Source organism: Chlamydomonas reinhardtii, chromosome 1 (genome assembly GCF_000002595.2).
Source record: "Chlamydomonas reinhardtii strain CC-503 cw92 mt+ chromosome 1, whole genome shotgun sequence".
Taxonomy (NCBI): Eukaryota; Viridiplantae; Chlorophyta; class Chlorophyceae; order Chlamydomonadales; family Chlamydomonadaceae; genus Chlamydomonas; species Chlamydomonas reinhardtii.
In genome coordinates this window covers 4,350,535-4,367,993 of record NC_057004.1, presented here as the reverse complement: position 1 = coordinate 4,367,993, position 17,459 = coordinate 4,350,535, and the positions used below count along the sequence as shown (strand labels likewise).

Genomic DNA, 17,459 nt, shown 5'->3' with positions numbered 1-17,459 from the left:
TGACCGCTTCGGCTCCTCGGGACATCTTGTCCTCATGCTGCAGCGTGCCATGTCTCTCGCCACGCCGGTAATCGCCGCAAGCCCTCCTCGCCCGCACCAGGCGGCGGCGGCGGTGGCAGAACGGGGCAGGTGATCCGGCCTTAATGACTCAGCTCGTGATGTGAGGAGCTGTTTGCCCGCGGGTTTGTGCAGCGCTGCCCTCTAACAGCCTTCTGACTATCGCCTGTACTAGGCGCAGGTCAAACACATCCATCGTTTCCTTAAAGCATCTTCGATCCCCCCACGTTGATGCTATGCCACCAGTGCAAGTGGGGCTACTGCCTGGTCGGGCGCCCGGAGAGTGAGGGCGGCGCGTCAGCACAACTCTTTTTGGCGGGGGGGGGGGCAGGAAGGAAGAGGGGAACGTCTGGCAGCGGGCGGGTGGCCCTCTGGCTGCAGGGCACGCACGCTGCGGTCTGGGTGCGCGGCGGGCGGGCGGGCGGGCGAGTGAGGCGGGACGCTTTAGTTAATTAGTTCTACGCCACATTCGGTATATAACCCTGCCGAACACGCCCAGGGGCATCTTGATGTGTCTCTTGCCGACTGTCCTACTACAGCGGGTGGGCGGGCGGGCAAGCGGGCGGAGTTACGCCGCCTTCCAGCAGCAACGCCGCCTGCTGGTATGCGCCCAGCTCACCTCTCCTCGCTAACGCCCTCGCATTCACCTGCACCAAGCCTGCGTAACCCTCCCTGGCTGATTTGCAACAGGTGGTCAGAGTGCATGCGCAAATGGAGGGACAGGTGGCGGAGACGTACATAACCTGCAGAATAACACGACAGCAGGCAGCAGGCATGGTTTCGAAGGCTAGGGCGAGCATGGGTGCCCTGAGGGCGAGCCGGCGAGGGCCTGGCTTGGCGCTGCGGCCCTGCAATACGGTACCGTCGCGGCCCTGCACAACCATGGGCCTGGTGGGCCGCAAGCAGGTCAAACCTACATATGCGGGCGGTGCTCAAGTCATGCTCAAGTCATTTGCAAGTGTTTCTGTGAGTGTGACGGGTATTGTGTCGCCTGGCATTGTTGGCCGCCTCATTGGCAGCTGTGTGACAGGCAACCTCATGGCCACACAGAACGTTTTCGTGCGGCCAGGTGTAAGGAGCTCGTTAGGGCAGGCGCAGCGCACGGAAAGTTTCATGGCAAAGCCCTGAGCACCCTGTTGCCGACAGCAGGGAGGTAGTGAGGATACCAATACGTGACACTCGCGGTTTGCGCCAGTATTGATTCGGGCACACCCTCGCCTCCCGCGCCCACGCTGCCGTCCCCACTGGCGTTTCCGCCACTTACTTCTTACGCGCGGTTATCTCGTCAAAGGTACCGTGCAGCTGCTGTCGCTGCTTTTGCTCGCTGTTCTGATGTGACAGCCTCCAGGCCTCTGTAACGGTGTGCTCGCTTGCTTTCTCGGTTTCCGATTGTCAAGCACCGTCGGTAATAGTTGTCGCGGCCAACCCCACGAAGCCATACGGTCAGTATATACGGGATGGCACGGTACTTTTGCAGCGTTGGTGCATTGGGTGGGAGCGAGTCTGTCGGCAGCTTGGGGAAACGCTGGATGGTGGTAGGCACCAGCAGCCGCAAGGGGGGGGGGGGCAGGGGCAACTGGGGGCGGCCGCGGGGGTGGGCTGAACATACCTTGGGCATGCGCCATGGACACATGGCGCCCAGGCATACGAGGCCATGTTCTTCGTGCTTGGCCATCGCGCAACTTTTTAAACAGCGCAAAATATAGCAGTGGTACGTAGGCTACAGCGCCACAAGCCCGAACCCGCACCGATTCTTGCCGAGCGTCTGCCTTAGCTTGCTGAGCCCAGGTCAAGGGCTGAATCCCTGGCGGGCTACTTGAGGAAATGAACGGGAAGACCAGGATGGCCAACAGGCGGGACTAAGCTTGAGGCGCAAAGGAGGATTATTACGCTGGACGCTTGCAGTTGAAGGCATGAAGTGGTAAGCGCAGAATAATGGTCCTTTGCTAGGTACGGCTGCTTTCCTGTGCCTGCAACGGTGGTTTAGGTGAAAGAAGTTGATGCTGCGCCATGGACTATCGCCAGCGCCCTGCCTGGGAGAGGGAGATGCACTGCAGCTAGGTGGACGAGGTATTGGAATGGATTACGAGGCAGTGCGGCGCGAATAGTGCCCTACACGCTGCAAGAAAGCGACTGTAACTCTGTGCGAGCTGAGCCGTCCTGGTCCGCTTACAACCCACTCGCAGGCTGAAATTCTTGAAGGCAGCGAAGAAACGCACCCTTGATGGCAGCGTGGAAGCACCAGGTGTTGCAGAAGATGCTGGCACTCCACACCACAGTGCGTCCAAGTCTCACTGCAAGAGGCGGTCAGTGCAGCATGAGCGCAAGGAAAGAACTTCCATTGAGCAATGGCATGAGGCTCGGAAAAGCAGGTGCGCAAGTTGGGCTGGAAGTATCACACGGGGTGAGGTCGACCGGGCCGACGTCACTTGCGCTGCAAGCAGAGAGGGGCGAGAGCAGAGGGGTTACCTCTGAACCAATGCGAGAGCGGAGGGGACATGCTTGTCAGGTGGATGGACATAAGCACAGGGCACGGGGCTGGCTCTGTAAGCACTGCAGGCAGCGGGCTTTTTTGCGCGCACGTTGCCTACGTGGCATTCCAGCTGGCTGCGGGGCTTGGGCTTGGACCACTGAACGCCTGCGCATTCAAACCCGCCGGCGGTGCCTGTGCAGGACCTCCATCGACATGTGCTCGGCCCTCAACATCACGACCACCGAGCGCCTGTCGGTGTGCAAGGTAGGATTTGCAGTTTGCTGTACGCACGGCAACGCCTGGTCTACTTTCGCTTCGCGCAGGCGTTGCCGGCCAGCTGCATGCAGCAGCCTTATGCTCTCGCCTCTCCAGATCCACGCAAGCACCGCGACCACGGCAACCAACGCAACGCCACACACCCGCCAAACAAACCAAGCAACCTGCCTGCGCCCGCCCGCCGCACCGCCACCCACACACACAACCCACCCGGCACCTGACCCACCACCTGCCTGCGCCTCCCTCCGCAGGCGGGCATGACCATCCTCATCAACCGCACCTACATCGTCATCAAGCACCTGGGCTCCGGCACTAGCGGCCAGGTCAAGCTGGCATTCAACCTGCGCTCCAAGAAGCTGGTGGCCATCAAGGCCGTGCGCAAGAGCCACTGCGGCGCTGGCGGCCACCCGCTCTCTCACGCAAGCCGCGACGGCGCGCGCAGCTACGACGGCCGCCTCGGCAGCGCCTCCCTGGGACTGCCCGGCACCGCCGCAGGCGGCGCGGGCGCTGGCCCGGGTGCGGGCGCGCTCGGCAACTGCGGCAGTGTGAACACGGCTCCGTCGGGATCGGTGCACAGCGCAGGCGGAGGCGTGGCCCGGGGGTGGCGCGCCATGACGCCATCGGCCTTCCTGCGCCGGGCGTCCAGCTCCACGCACGCGGCTTGGGGCCGCGCCTCCGGCTGCAACCCGGGCAATGGGGGCCTGGCGTCAGGCGGTGCGGTGCCAGGAGGCGTGGGGGCGGGCTGCGGCAACAGCGGGCCAGGAGGCGCGCCGGGCGGGCCGTCAGAGAGCGCCGAAGATTTTGTGCGCGAGATCGCGATCCTCAAGCGCCTGGTAAGAAGTTACAACTACCGTATGACTCTCGCCTTATAATTTATTTTGCGGCATTATTCTGCATGCGCTCGTCCGGCCCACGCGTGATGAGCTCCGCTTGCCGGCCCTCCCCGACCTCACCGCTCCTTCTCCTTCCCTCTGCTCCGTTCTTTACTCCTGCAGTCTCACCCCAACGTGGTCCAGCTGCTGGAGGTGATTGACGACCCCGCCTCCGACTGCCTGCTGCTGGTCATGGGCTACGTGGAGGGCGCCACGCTGCAGCCGCCGCAGGTGGCGCCGGGCCGCTGGAAGCCCGTGCCGGAGCAGGTGGTGTGGCGCCACTGCCGCGACGTGCTGTGCGGCCTGGAGTACCTGCACTGCCACAGCGTGGTGCACGGCGACCTGAAGCCCGCCAACTTCATCCAGGTAGCCGCACATGGGCGTGGGTTGGCGGGGCGCGGGGCCTGGCTTGCAGGCGGCCGCGCAAACGCCGGTGCAGGGAGGCGGGCGAACAGCAGACCAACAGCCACACGGATGTGCAGCTGATTCGCACGGGCACCGTGTGCCGGCTGAGTGCTGACGCCAATGTACCGTACGGTGGCAATGCCTGTGGGTGTTGCAGGACTCGCTGACGGGCGTGGTGCGCATCCTGGACTTCGGCTCGGCGGTGTTCCACGCCCGTGTCATGGGCGAGGAGGGCCGCGGCGCGCACGTGCCCATGAGCTGCACGCCCGGCTTTCGCTCGCCCGAGAGCCTGGTGTCAGGCTACCGCTCCAGCTTCGAGGTAGGCGGCATACTGCAGCGGAGGATGCCTAAGCCATACAAAACACACGTTGTCCTGTGTCCGTGTTGGCTCACAACATGTGTGCTGAGGATTGCTAGCAGGTAGCGCCGCCGCCATATGCACGAAAGCGTGCCTGCACGGCAGCTTTTTGCAAGCAATGTTGAATGTGGGTTTTTCGGTCGGACCCGCAATTTTAAGATCTCGCTGCCCCCTCCCCGCTGCTCCTGTGCGCGCGCCGCCCGCAGCTGGACATGTGGGCGCTGGGCGTGTGCCTGTACATGTGGGTGTTTGGTGAGCTGCCCTTCAAGGGCAGCGCGCCCTTCGTGGTGTATGAGAACATCCGCAGCGCGCAGCTGGCCTTGCCCGCGCAGCCGCGCATCTCCGCCCAGATGACTGACTTCATCAGCAGGTAAGTTCTCGGGTCGCCGCGGGCCTTCAGTACACGTGGGAGCAGGGAGAACGAGGGAGAGGCAGACAAGCACGCACGTGTGTACCATACGGTACAACGGTATGTCACCGTACCCATGGCAGCAGCCTATGTACTACGGTGCCGGTGCGTGCGTGCGTGCGTGTGTGTGTGTGTGTGTGTGTGTGTGTGTGTGTGTGTGTGTGTGTGTGTGTGTGTGTGTGTGTGTGTGTCTGTGTGTCTGTGCGCCCGCACTCAGCAGCTTCACCTCACCTCACCTCGCAACGCCTGGACCCCTACCTGGTGCGACTGCAGGCTGCTAGACAAGGACCCGCGCACGCGCATGACGGTGCACCAGGCGGTCAACCACCCCTGGACCACGGCGCAGGTGCGTGCGTGCGTGCTGGTTCCCGCGGCTGAGCGGCGCAAGCGTGCGCTTAGCGTCCCTGGCAGCTTTACACTGTTACCTTGGCCGCTTGCGCACCTTTCGTGGTGTGCATTCTGGGCGTTGACCGTTTCTTGAGCGGCGTTGCTCGCGGTACCAAAACACTCAATGCCGCACCCCCCCTCCCGCGCACCGGTTTTCGCACCTGCGTAGGGCCTGGCGCCGCTCCGCACCACCTCTCCGCTGGTGATGGCGGCGCGCATGCAGCTGGACGCGCAGGCCGCCGTCCACGCGCAACAGCATGGCATGGGCATTGGCCACGGTCTGGGCGGGGCTCACCACCACAACCACCACGCCCCCAACTCGCTGCACCTGCACCAGCACAGCAGTAGCATGCCGCAGCTAGCACTCCCAGAGCAGGTGGCGGCGCAGCAGCAGCAATCACAGACACAGGCTCTGATGCCGCCGCCGGCGCCGCGGCCCGAGTGGACCTCCTCCAGCCGCAAGGTGGGCGCGCACAACCATTACCGCCTGGACGGCAACGCCGGCACGGGCCACTTGCGGCAGTGGGGCGTGCACGTGTCCACGAGCAGCAGGAGCGCCGGCTCGGCGCACATGCCGGGCTTTGGTGATGCCGCCATCGGCGCAGCTGCGGCCGCGGCCACAGGAGCAGGCGGCGGCGGCGGCGGCGGCTTCCCGGTGTCGGCGGTGGCGTCATCATCGACGGCGGCGGCCATGCAGACGGAGTTCCCCGAGCTTATGAGCGCGGCGCGGCGCGGCGACGGTGCCGTTGTGGGCGGCAAGCGCGGCGCGCCGCCCCCGAGCAGCAGCGGCGCCTGCAGCCCCATGCTTGAGGACACGCCCGGGGATCCCTGGACGGCGGCGGCTGCGGGCACTGTGCAGTCGTCCCCGCGGCTCATGTCCACACAGGAGTCGGCAACCGGCGTGCCGCTGCCGCCGGCGCCGGAGACCACAGCGGCGGCCCTGGCCGCGCTGGTGGGCGCGCCGGCGGCAGGGGCGCCGCGCGTGCCGGCCGGCGACGGGCCTTGGCGCATGTCCTCAGCTGCGGCGGCGCCGCCGGTAACGGCGGCGGCGCCGCCGGTGCCGCGCACCTCGGACAGCAACATGTCGTTGGGCAACCCCTCAACCAACGGCCTCATGTTCGGCCGCCAGACCATGTCTGGTACGGGCATGTACGGCTACCATACGTTGTACGGCATGTGGGGCATTGCGGAGGGCAGCGTTGGGAGCGCGGGCTCGCTGGGGGCAGGGCACAGCGCAGCGGCGGCCGCGGCCGCTGCCGCGGCGGCGGCTGCCATGGTGGGCGTGACAGGGCCCGGTGCTGCGGGTGCCAGTGGCGCAGGAGGCGGCACAAGCGGCGGCGCGTCTGGGGCGGCTGCTGGGTATGTCCGGCGGTCCTCCTGTGAGGCATGGGAGCTGCGGCGCAGCGTGACGGACGAGGAGCTGAGTGCAGCCATTAGCAAGACGTGCGACGCCACCGGCAGCGCGGCGGTGCTGATGGAGAGCATATTTAGCGAGGTCACCTTCGCAGTCAAGTGAGTCGCGTCACGAGCACATCAGCATCCATGGCTGGCGGCCTGTAGTGCTTCACAGCAACCCTGTTGCGCGTACCCAAATCAGCCACTACAAGCATTGCATGACCCTGTTTGCTCGTCCCATACTGCCGTATCTTCATCCTTTTCCTGACCAGCGCCATGAACCGCTTGCCCCTGCCGCCGCGGTGAACAGGACGCAGATCATCCACGCGGGTGACCCGCTGGACCGCATCTACCTCATCACTGCCGGCGAGGTGGAGATCTACCACGATCTGCAACAGGACGGCCCGGACGCGCGCTGCCCGCACAAGCCCATCATCGAGGGTACGTCCGTCGCCAGCTCGGCGCCAGCGCCGCTTGCAATGCTGCTTACCCGCCGGCATCTGGGTTGTCCTCACGAGCTTATCCAATTCTGAGTAGCTGTGCCACGCACACCCGCTATCACAGATATTATGTTGACTCCAGTTGCGCTTCCAATCAGCACCCGTCTTACACTCTTGTAACGCCTGGCCTGCTCCTCCTGGCCGCTGCCTGCAGGCTTGTCCGACCCCGAGTCCGACCTGGACGACCCCAGCGACTTCCTCAACATACGCCTGCCAGGCACCAGCGGTGCCGTGCCGCAGCTGGAGCGCCTGTCCACCGGCCTTCTCAACTTCACAGGCGGCGGAGGCGGAGGCGCAGGCGGCGGAGGCGGTGGTGGCGGCGGCGGTGGAGGCGGTGGAGGCGGTGGCGGTGGCGGAGGCGACCGCAGCACGCACGGCGGCAACGCCGCCTCGCACGCCATCGGGGCCGCGGCAGCGGCCATGTCGGCGGCCGCCGCCGCCACAGGCGGCGGAGCCAGCAGCCCTTCCCTCCTGCCCGGTCCCAACAGCGGTCACTTGGGCGGCGGCTGCCCGTCGCCGTCCGTGTACGGCTTCACGGCGGCGCCGCGCTCCACAGGGCACGGCGGCGGCGGCGGCCCCAACAGCTCCAACATGGGCCGCATGCACCGGGAGCCCAGCAGCAGCAGCCTGGGCATGCTATCGCGCGGCGCCACGCAGACCGGCCACCTGATCGTGGCGGTCAAGGGGCCGGGCGACAGCCTGGGCTTTGCGGGGATGGTGCCGGGCGGGGACGGCAGCAGCGGCAGCGCGGGAGGCAGTGGCAGGGCGTCGCAGCCGGCGTGGTCGGTCAACGTGCGCGCGCGCACACAGGTGACGGCGTTTGTGGCCAGCATCGAGTCGCTTCACAAACTCGCCAAGGCCAACCCACAGGTGCGTATTAGGCAACTGCGCCCTTGCCAATGAGTGGAATGGGGCTGCGCGCTTCCGGTCGAGCGCCAGCCTCTTGCGTGCAATCCCGCTTGGTCTTGGGCTTCGCGCCGTTCCCTCTTTGCCTGCCTGCCATATCCGCCCGGCGCTGTTGGCTCTTCGCGCCCACTGCCTCTCGCCTGCACGCACGCAGGTGGAGCCGCTGCTTCAGCAGATGGCCGTGCAGCAGGAGACGGACCTGGCGGTGGCGGAGGCGATGCGCTCGCTGCGCCTGGTGGGCAGTGGCAGGCCCAGCGCCAGCCAAGGCAACACCAAGGCGCCGGGCACAAGCTCTGCCGCCACTGCGTCCACAGCAGCAGCTCCAGGGGAGGCCGGCGTGTCGGTCGGCGCGGCGGCAACAAGTGCCGCGGCGGCGGCCAAGGCGCCGGGCGGCTTGGACTCGAGCAGCGGCCGCGGGTTTGGCAGTGCCTTCGTCAGCGCAGTGGACATCGCCCTGCCCGAGCTCTGCGTCCTGCCGGGCGACTCGGACGCCGCCTCGCAGCCCGCGGACGCTGCAGCCAAGGTGCAGTGCCGCATGAGCGGCAGCGGCCTCGGCGGCATGGCCAGCGGCGCCGGCGCCGGCGGTGGCGGGTCCATGTGCGGCGGTGGCGGCGGGCTGCACGCCGGCTTGATCAGCAGCGAGGCGGAGAGCGAGTCGTGCGGCACAGCAGGCACCACCACCACCGGCCTCACGGCGCTGACGGCCGCGTCGTCGCCGGGCGCCTCGCTGCCGCAGCGCCTGGCCGTCTTCGCGACCTCGTCGTCGGGCTGCTATGGGGCGGTCGGGCTGGGCGCCGGCGGAATCGGCTATGGTGCATTAGGCGGTGGCGGCGGTGGCGTAGGGCACACCACTGCCGACGGCGGTTACACAGGCTGCGGTGGCGGCGGCGCCGATATGATGGACGCGGGACCCGGTCGCGCGCGTGGTGGCTCCGAGCAGCAGCTGTGTGGCGGGGCGATGGGCGAGGCAGGGGAAGAGGCAGCCGCGCTGGACATGATGGTCGGGTAGCGCACGCGAGATTGATTTAGCTTAATGGTGAGACACGTACTTTCAGGTTTTTTTGTCCGCTTTGACCTTAATGTATGCCTTTCGCAAATGGGGACTGTGAGGGCTGGTCCTGCGAAGAAACGTGAGCAGGGTGCGAGCACAGAGGAGCGACGAGGGCTGGGAGCGCAAAGCTTGTAGCCAGGTTTTGCGGCCTGAGCCTCGCATACGGAGGTTCGTCCTCCGTACGGTAAGTGGGATGTTTGTTGTAAATGCGCTTGATGCTGGAGCGCATGATGTTGAACGTTTGAGCTGTTAGCCCAGCCGTTTGAGATTCGGGCGGAGGTGAGAGCCGTGGGGTTGTTTACGCATTTGATTCGCATAAAGAGTGGCCATCCGTTGGCCGTAAGCCGTGCACTTTACGTTCAGTTGGACGCAATCATCAGCAAGCCGGGCGCACTGGCGTGCTGCTAAGGAGGACCGCGTTCCTTGGTTTGTTGGCATTGCCCTACGTTGCTAGGGGGGTGTGGTAGGCTTTCAGTGTTTCGTTCATGTGTGCGAGGTGGGGCCCGGTTGGACAGGCGGGGCAAGGCTGGCCGCTTTTAAGCGGGCCGCAGGTGACTGGACCGCCCTGACCTGACCGCCCTGACCGCCTTGACCCTGACCCGGTGACGTGGACATCCAACGAGGAATTCCGTGGGGGATCCAGTGGGGCAGGTGGCGGGGAATAAGATAGGTGCCGTGCAGGGATGGTGCTCCATCTCAATGCACAACCAGTATCTGATTTAATTTGTGCGTCAAGAGAGCTACTATGCCAAGGGCTAGGAATGGTGATGCCGTCGAATGTGCGCTTGCGGAAGGAGAGAGCAAGAGAAAGTTGTGGGTTTGCCTTACATGCATTCAGTGAGGTTGCAGCATCCCCTGCTTTTGCAACTCCTGATCGTTTTGTGGTGAGCATGCATAGCACTGATGAAGCGAACGAACTGCTTCGACTGATGCGACAGTGACAGTGACAGTGACAAACCGCTGCGGAGGGTGGGCTCCGCGTGTGGAGGTGTGTTTCTTTAACAAGCCGACAGTGTGGAGGGCACTGTAAGTCGTTCAGTTTGTCTGCTGGGGAAGCTGCGTCGGCCACCGCTGTTGCGTTTGCCGCTGGCCTTACCCAGCTTTGCGGCGCACAGTGAACGCTACCAACACGGCAACACCAACTGGACGCTCGCCTTAGCGGTGCTGTTGGCGTCGGCGGCCCCGAGCCTTCGACGGACTACCGTGCAGTTTGCCCTTGCCCTTCAACTGCCCTCACGTCCGCACGGCTGTCGTGCTGTCAGCTCCCGCCTGACGAGTGTGTTGCGGCACCGCTTACACATCATGTCTGAAAGCATGCCTGATCATGGTCATCCTGCGGCCCGTGCCTTGCTTTTGCCTGGGTGCGCAGTGGCGCTTTCCACCCTGTTGAGTGCGTTGTCGTGACGTCCTCCCTTGGCTCCCCATGGCAATCTAAACAGCTCCCCACCTCATGTCCCAGCCAAACCCACCAAAACCACCAAACCCACCAGGATCACAAATTTACAACCCTCCGCCTCGCAGCCAGCCGCTCTCCTACTCCTGCACCTGCTTGCAAGCACTTGCACCCGCTGACACGCCACGCGCGCCCCACACCACATACGCCTGCACAAGAGCCATGACTGGGCTTTGCACCTCACTACCCCTCCCTTGCGGGGCCACTGGTCCCACCGGGAGCCTACTGCCGCCATACGACCGGTACGCCACTGCCCCGGTCTACTCGTCGTCGGCCGCATCCCCGGCGTCGTCGTCTCCGTCGTCGGCCGCCGCCGCCGCCTCGCCGCCGCCCGCCGCCCCGGACGCCTTGTAGGCCTTCATGGCGTCAGCGTACCGCACCTTGTCCTTGGCGGCCATCTCGTCGTAGGGAGCCTGCGTGGTTTGCATTACACGGGATAGGACAGAACGTGAGCAGGTGTTAACAAACCGTAGAAATGCTTGCAACGGGCGCAAGTCATACCATGAGAAGGCCCGCCAGCTGCTAGTCCGTCCACAAACAGAGCAAGCCGAGCACCTCCCTACGCACACACGCGCAGGCCCCCACACGCATACGCACGCACCTTCTCCTCGGCGCTCATCGCCTTCCAGCGCTCTCCCAGCAGCTTGCCCACCTCGCCAAACGCAATGCCTGCATGGAACCGCAAGGATGACAGGTCCTTTCAGGTGCATACCACTGGAGTGGGGCCGTGGAGCAGCCGCTACAATTACAGCACTAACAACAACATGCAGCGGGGGCCATCGCTGGAGCACAAAGCGAGAGTTGCGAGCAGCAGCTGCCGAGATGCTGCGATCGCCCCCAGCACGCGGCGCTCACCCGGGTTCTCGGCCTTGACCTTGTCGCGGTTGGAGTTGCTGAAGTACATGAAGGCGGACAGGTTCTTCTTGGGCGCGTTGGGGTCCTGTAGAGTGGGGGTGGGGGTCCAGGCAGTTGGGGGGGCGAAGTGCTGGCAGGTGGGGCGGAAGGAAGGAAGCCAGGGTGGCGGTACGGCGAATGACAAACGGCTCGGGAAGGGCCGGGATCGCGGGACGCAGGAAGCGCAGCACACACTTGACTTGTGGTGCATGGACCTCCAGCGGCCTTCCTCTCGGCGCGTCCTGCATGCGCCCGCCCACACGCCCGCCCGCCCACACCTTCTTCTTGCGCTCCTTCTTAGGCTTGGCGCCGCCCTCGCCCTCCTCCGTAGCTGCCGCCTTCTTGCCCTTCTTGCCCTTGCCACCGCTGCCCGGAGCCGCGTCGGCACCAGACGGCGAAGTTGCAGGTTTCTCTGTCGTGCGGGACACGCACATGAAACGGCTTAGGTAGGTGCCAACACTGCCGAATGCAAGCAACGACAGGCGTATTCATCAGGGTCGCCCGAGTGCACGGCTCTCATCCCAGTGCCGGTCCGCGCACATCAGCACAGCAGCTGCTCACTGACCCTTGGCCGGCTTCTTCTTGGGAGGAGGCGCCGCCGCCGCCTCGCCCTCCTCGCCGCCGTCCGCGTCGCCCTTCTTGCGCTTCTTCTTGATGGCGTCCACCGCCACACCTGTCAATGCCGGGGTTCCTTTCGCTTAGAGCTCTAGGCTAGCAGCATTGGAAGGCGCGCCGCATCACACAGCCGCCCCCACCGATGCACCCCGTGTCCTCCTGCCTCCCGAACACCGCACACCCGCCCCAAATGACCCGCCTCCGCCCACCCTCCCTCCCCTGGCTCACCCTCCTCGTCAATCATCTCGGCATCGTCCTCCTCGTCAATGTCCTCACTGCTGTCAGTGCCGCCGCTGGCCTCGAAGTCCTCATCCTCGTCGTCCTCGTCGTCGTCCGCCTCCGCCGCCGCGCGCCGGATGCCTGCAGCGCCGACATCCGGGTCAGTAGGTGCAAGGTGAGCGAGCAACGCGGTGAAAAGCAGAAACAGCGAGCAGGAAGGCTGCAGGCCCGCTTGCGGCACATGTGAGAGCATGCGGGCGACGGCACACCGCAGCCCTACCCACGCTTACAGCCGCAAGCGCGCATATGCATAACACCCAAACAACCCAACTATCCGACACCACCACCAACAACACCACCCACAAACACACATACACACACATACACACATACGCCCGCACCCACCTGGGTCCATGTCGTCGTCCTCCATGCCAGGCTTGGCGCCGCCGGGGCCGTGCTGCGCCGAGCCGAAGTTCTCGATGGGGATCTTCTTGGCGCGGATGAACTCAAACAGGTTGCCCCACTCGCTGCGCTGGATGTTCCTGTGGCGGCGGGGTGGCGCACCAGCCGAGTGCGTGCAAGCGGCGTGAGTGGTGGTGTGCGCCGCGCCGTGTACACGTCCAGTCACGTCGCCACGCTCAACTCTCCGTGCAAGCGGCCAAGAGCACGGCTCCCAGCGACCCAAGCCGCACCCAGCGCACCCAGCGCGTCCTCCCCCACCCACCATCCCCAATGCGCCACGGCGCCACCACCTTCACCCGCTAACCCACCTGCCCGCTGCCTCCTCCTCCCCCTCCTCCCTCCTCCTCCTCTTCCTCCACCTCCTCCTGCCCCCTTCCCCACCTCACCCCTACCCCTACCCCACCCCTACCCCCACCCCAGCTCCCACCTGAACTGGTGCTCCGCGCCGCCCTTGAGCCGTACCACCAGGTCAAACGTGCGCACGGTGCTGGACACGGCGCCGCTGCCCTGCCGCGCAAACTCCACGCTCTCAATGTCGTTGTCAGGGATGAGCAGCGGCGGCTTGTGCACGTAGAAGAAGCCGCGATCCAGGGGATATAGCTGGCCGTCATCGGCCTTATAGGAGCAGCGCACCGACACGCCGTCGCCGGCCGCGTTCTTGAAGTGGCCCGGCCGCGTGATCCGCGCGCCCGACAGGCCGCGCAGCAGCTTGGCAAACACCTCCCACACCGGGCCGGTCATGTCGGCGGACAGCTTGCCGCCGTTCTGTGGGTGGGGCGGGCGAGAGAGCGGTGAGTGGGCGGGTGGGGCGGCAAGGGGGTGGTGGGGTGGGGTGATGGGGTGCATGTAGTAGTCAACGCAATCGGACACGTCAGCAGCAGTTTGGGCGGGGCGACAACAGCGACGGCAAGGAGGTGAGTTCAGGAGGCGGGTGCCAGATGCGGTAGGACAGCCTTCACAGCACGGAGAACTAGACAGCCCCGGCGCGCTCACACGGACTTTCTCCGCCTCCTGCCCTCCCCATGCGCCCCACCTTCTCGTTCTTTGCCGCCAGCGCCTCCTCGGTGATGTCCAGCTCCACGCTGATATCGTCGTCGGTGGGGAATTGACACAGCAGGTGAGCATAGTAGGTCTGAAGGGGGGAGCGGGGGAGTTACATTCATGATTAGCTAAGGAAATGGTAGACGGTAGGCAATCTTGGGGGAAGAGGTCGGGTTGGCTTGGGTAGGCGAGGAAGCGGAGTGGGTGCTGAAGGCGGGGGGGCGCCTGACCGGTTCAGAGCGGAGCTCGCGAGGCCGGTAGCAGCCACATGGCACACAAGTGTATGATGTTGACGGCATGCGCGCTGTTGCATGTGCCGCGAACCGGTTTGACCGGTGCAGCCCCGTTCGCCCGCTCTCGCTCTCTCCCGTCCTACTCCTTGCCCGCCACACGCACCTGGCCCTTGCGGATGGGCGGGTCCAGCGAGATGACCACCAGCGTGTGCGGCGTGTTGTGTTTGGGCAGGATGAAGATGCGCTGGATGGAGGCGTAGCGCACCTTGAAGTCTTGGGACTGCAGGGTTGTGAGGGGTGGCGGGATCGGAATCGTGATGGGATAGCGGGGGCGCATTTGTGGTGCGGTATGCGCAACAATGCCTTCCCGCGGCCCCCGGCATCCCGCCTGCACGCCCTGCTTGAACGTTGAAAATGCCCGTGCCGCTTCTCCCGCAACAAATGACGTTGACCCCTGCTCACGCTTTGCCGCGCAAAACACCTCGCATCCTAGCGCCCCCGAGACTTCCTGCCCCCTCCGCATGTCGCCACCTACTCCTCCGCCATTGCTGCTTCCCTTTTGCCCGCACCCCCGCCACCGCTCTACTGCTTCAGTCCCAACCTTGCAAACCCCCCCGCCATCTTCCCAACATTCCCATGCACGGCCTACACACGCAACCCCGATCTCCGACCCCAGCCCGGCACTCATCTTCCCCTCTCCCCTCCTCCCTCCTCCCTCCCCTCCTCCCCCCCTCCGCTTTCCTCCCTCCCTCCTCCCTCCTCCTTCCTCCCCCCTCCTCCCTCTTCCTCCCATCCTCCCTCCCTCCTCCCTACCCTGCCCTCCCTCCTCCCTCCTCCCCCTCACCTGTCCTCCCAGCTGCAGGTAGCCCAGGTGCATCTCCACTTCGAAGCGGCCGCGGGGCGCCACAATGCCCACCTCGCTGAACACACACACCGGCTCGTCCGCCGCCGCGGCCTCCGTGTCCGCGTGCGGCAGCAGCGCGTCCAGCATGACCTGGGGAGAGGAGGGAGGGAGGGAGGCGGGGCAATGCCGCTCGACATGCCTCCATGGCGTGTTGACAAATCCATAGGGCATCGCGCCCCGACAGGTGTAAGCATTTCCCCCGACTGCTGGCCGCCCGCCCAGCTGCCAATCATGCCCCCACACCCCCACACATACACCCCTCAAGTCGCTCTCACCCCCGGCATTGGCAATGGTTTACATTGGGATTGGAATAACCTAACCACCATCACCCCGTGCCATCCACCCCACCACACACTCACACACACGCCACCCCTCGCCCCCCACCCCCACCCCACACGGCCCGGCCCCACCTTGGCCGGGGGCACCTCCTCGCCCTGCGCCGGGAAGTCCTCATTGCCGGGCGGCACGTAGAAGGCCAGCTCCGTGAGCATGTCCTCCGCCACCTCGCCGCCCGTGTCGTCCACGTGCAGCTCAAGCATCACGTCGTCCTGCAGGTGAGGGGCGGAGCGGGGCGGGGCGCAGGGCGCAGGCTCAGACGCGTGAACGCCGCAGTTCGCTGCCCACCGACCCCTACGCTTTGCAACACACGCACGCGCGCGCTCACTCCCACGCACGCACATACACGCCCACCCACAACGCAGCCCGCTCTTTCCCGTCCCTGTGCTTTACACTACAACGTTCCGCAAACCCACACCACGGCCCATACGGCCATACACGGTCTTGGCATTCTCCTTTCCCATCTTCCTCTCCTCAGTTCCAACGCCCCACTCCTCCCCCCCTCTTCTCCCTCCCTCCCCTCCATCCACCCCACCCCACACGCCGCCCGCCCACCTTGGTCTGCTGCGCCGTGCACACGTCCGGTAGCGGCAGCTCGAACGCCACCTTGCCGCCCACCAGGAAGGCCAGGCTGGCGCCGCGCAGCTGCACGCCGCCCCAGTTGTGGCCGCTGGTGGACAGCGCGCCCTCGCTCACGCCCTCAGGCAGCGCCAGCGTGGTTCGGGAGTACTGCTGCAGCGTGTCCAGATCCTGAAGAGTGTGTTTGTGTGGTGGGGGGGGGGGCGCAGGGGGGTAGCTTATGCAGATGCCAACTAGCCCAAGGCCCGGGACCCAGCCCACAGGTCGCGGGAGTGGTTGCGTATTGTCAAGGAAGGGGAGCACCAAGTAGGGTAGATGAACCAAGCGGCGCAGGGAGGTGCAGAGGCGGTTGTGCAGTTGATACAGGGCAACAACGGACAAGGGAATACGGCTACTAAAGGAGCGGCGGGAGACAGGGAAGAAGGGGTGCAGCAGGCTGCCAAGTCCAAGCGGCGTGGTGCCAAGCGTCTCTGAAGCTGCCGGGCTGCCGACTACTCCCCATGGCGACTGAGCCAATTGGTGCACCACCGCACAGCTCATGCAGCTACCAGCTGTTGGGTTGCCGCCCCGCGTCGGTCCAGGCCCCGGCCGGCCGGCATTGCAGGCCCCGCGTGCCGGACCCGGCCAAGCCCCCTGCACCCGCTCGGCCCCCCGGCAGCGCCGTTAACGCAGCGCACCTTGTCCCTGAACCCCAGGAAGTTCACGGTGGGGCCGCCCTTTCGCCGAACGCTCAGCTGGCAGCCCCGCGGGACTTTAGTCCAGGACAAGGCTTCAATTTCGTCCTTCTTCACCTCAACCAGCTTGCTGCCCTGCTTCCGACGCCATGTCAGCCCGGTAGGAGCAAGCTTCAGGACTCCCGAAGCCTGCGAGTAGCAAACCGGATTGGGATTTCGCGTTGGCGCGCCAGTGCTCGCTCAAGTGCGCCGACGACAGCGCGCCAGTCTGAGCGCTGCTCACCACTCCACCGCGGCCACCAAGCCAGATCTCTCCGAACGCCTGCACGCCTTCGGCCATGGCTGCCGAGGAGGCGCGAGGGCCGCAAACTCAAATGCCAAAGATCGAGCTACGTCGGTCTAGCGTTGTTCCTGGAAAGGTTGGTTGATAGGATTACGTATATCTTCGTAATATAGAATGGCAAGCAGCGGGAGACCAGAGTTCGCCCTTGTTTGGCGCGCCAAGTGCCAACTCAAGCCTAGCTTTAGCAGAACTAGCCTAACGCGTGCCAATCTACAACAAGTTGCTAATTTGTATATTGCAATTTGCTTGTCGGCGGGCGGTCCTGTGCATCGGCGATGCCCATCGGCACGCCCACGCACCACGCACGGCACACGTCCAAAGGGCCCCCGCAAACATGCCATCTCTTGCACATGTTGCTGGCGTGTGCTAGCTCGGGTAATTCATGCGCACACGCAATCTGCTCCTACACCTGGGCCGTGCAGGCCAAGACAACTAGGCCAGTGCTGTGGCGCTGCTGCCAAGGTCCCGCCAGCGCCAGGGCTGCACGAAGCGGTTCACCCATCACGGCCGCCACGCAGCCTGCGCCACGTGCGCTTGCGGATGATACCGTCCAACCTGGGCCTTGTCACATGCAAAGTACGGACAAGTCCTACGCAATGCTGTCGTGTCAAGTGCAA

General features: G+C 65.1%; 2 protein-coding genes across 2 annotated transcripts; one reads left to right on the top strand and one right to left on the bottom strand.

The window, feature by feature from the left end:
• Window positions 1-1,741: 1,741 nt before the first annotated feature.
• On the top strand, window positions 1,742-10,139 carry CHLRE_01g029500v5 (uncharacterized protein). The gene is made up of 12 exons (XM_001689985.2): window positions 1,742-1,978; window positions 2,244-2,429; window positions 2,731-2,794; window positions 3,058-3,639; window positions 3,802-4,044; window positions 4,241-4,402; window positions 4,648-4,811; window positions 5,124-5,196; window positions 5,407-6,749; window positions 6,943-7,073; window positions 7,287-8,002; window positions 8,193-10,139. The coding sequence occupies exons 1-12, from the start codon at window positions 1,971-1,973 to the stop codon at window positions 9,045-9,047; spliced, it is 4,527 nt and encodes a 1,508-aa protein (XP_001690037.2). The 5' UTR covers window positions 1,742-1,970; the 3' UTR covers window positions 9,048-10,139.
• Window positions 10,140-10,370: 231 nt separating this feature from the next.
• On the bottom strand, window positions 10,371-17,051 carry CHLRE_01g029450v5 (uncharacterized protein). The gene is made up of 15 exons (XM_043058613.1): window positions 16,783-17,051; window positions 16,503-16,688; window positions 15,802-15,996; window positions 15,321-15,458; window positions 14,851-15,000; window positions 14,170-14,286; window positions 13,766-13,864; window positions 13,160-13,497; window positions 12,676-12,812; window positions 12,280-12,411; window positions 12,002-12,109; window positions 11,715-11,848; window positions 11,398-11,482; window positions 11,144-11,211; window positions 10,371-10,955 (listed from the first exon to the last, which is right to left on the bottom strand). The coding sequence occupies exons 1-15, from the start codon at window positions 16,837-16,839 to the stop codon at window positions 10,803-10,805; spliced, it is 2,097 nt and encodes a 698-aa protein (XP_042928527.1). The 5' UTR covers window positions 16,840-17,051; the 3' UTR covers window positions 10,371-10,802.
• Window positions 17,052-17,459: the final 408 nt, after the last annotated feature.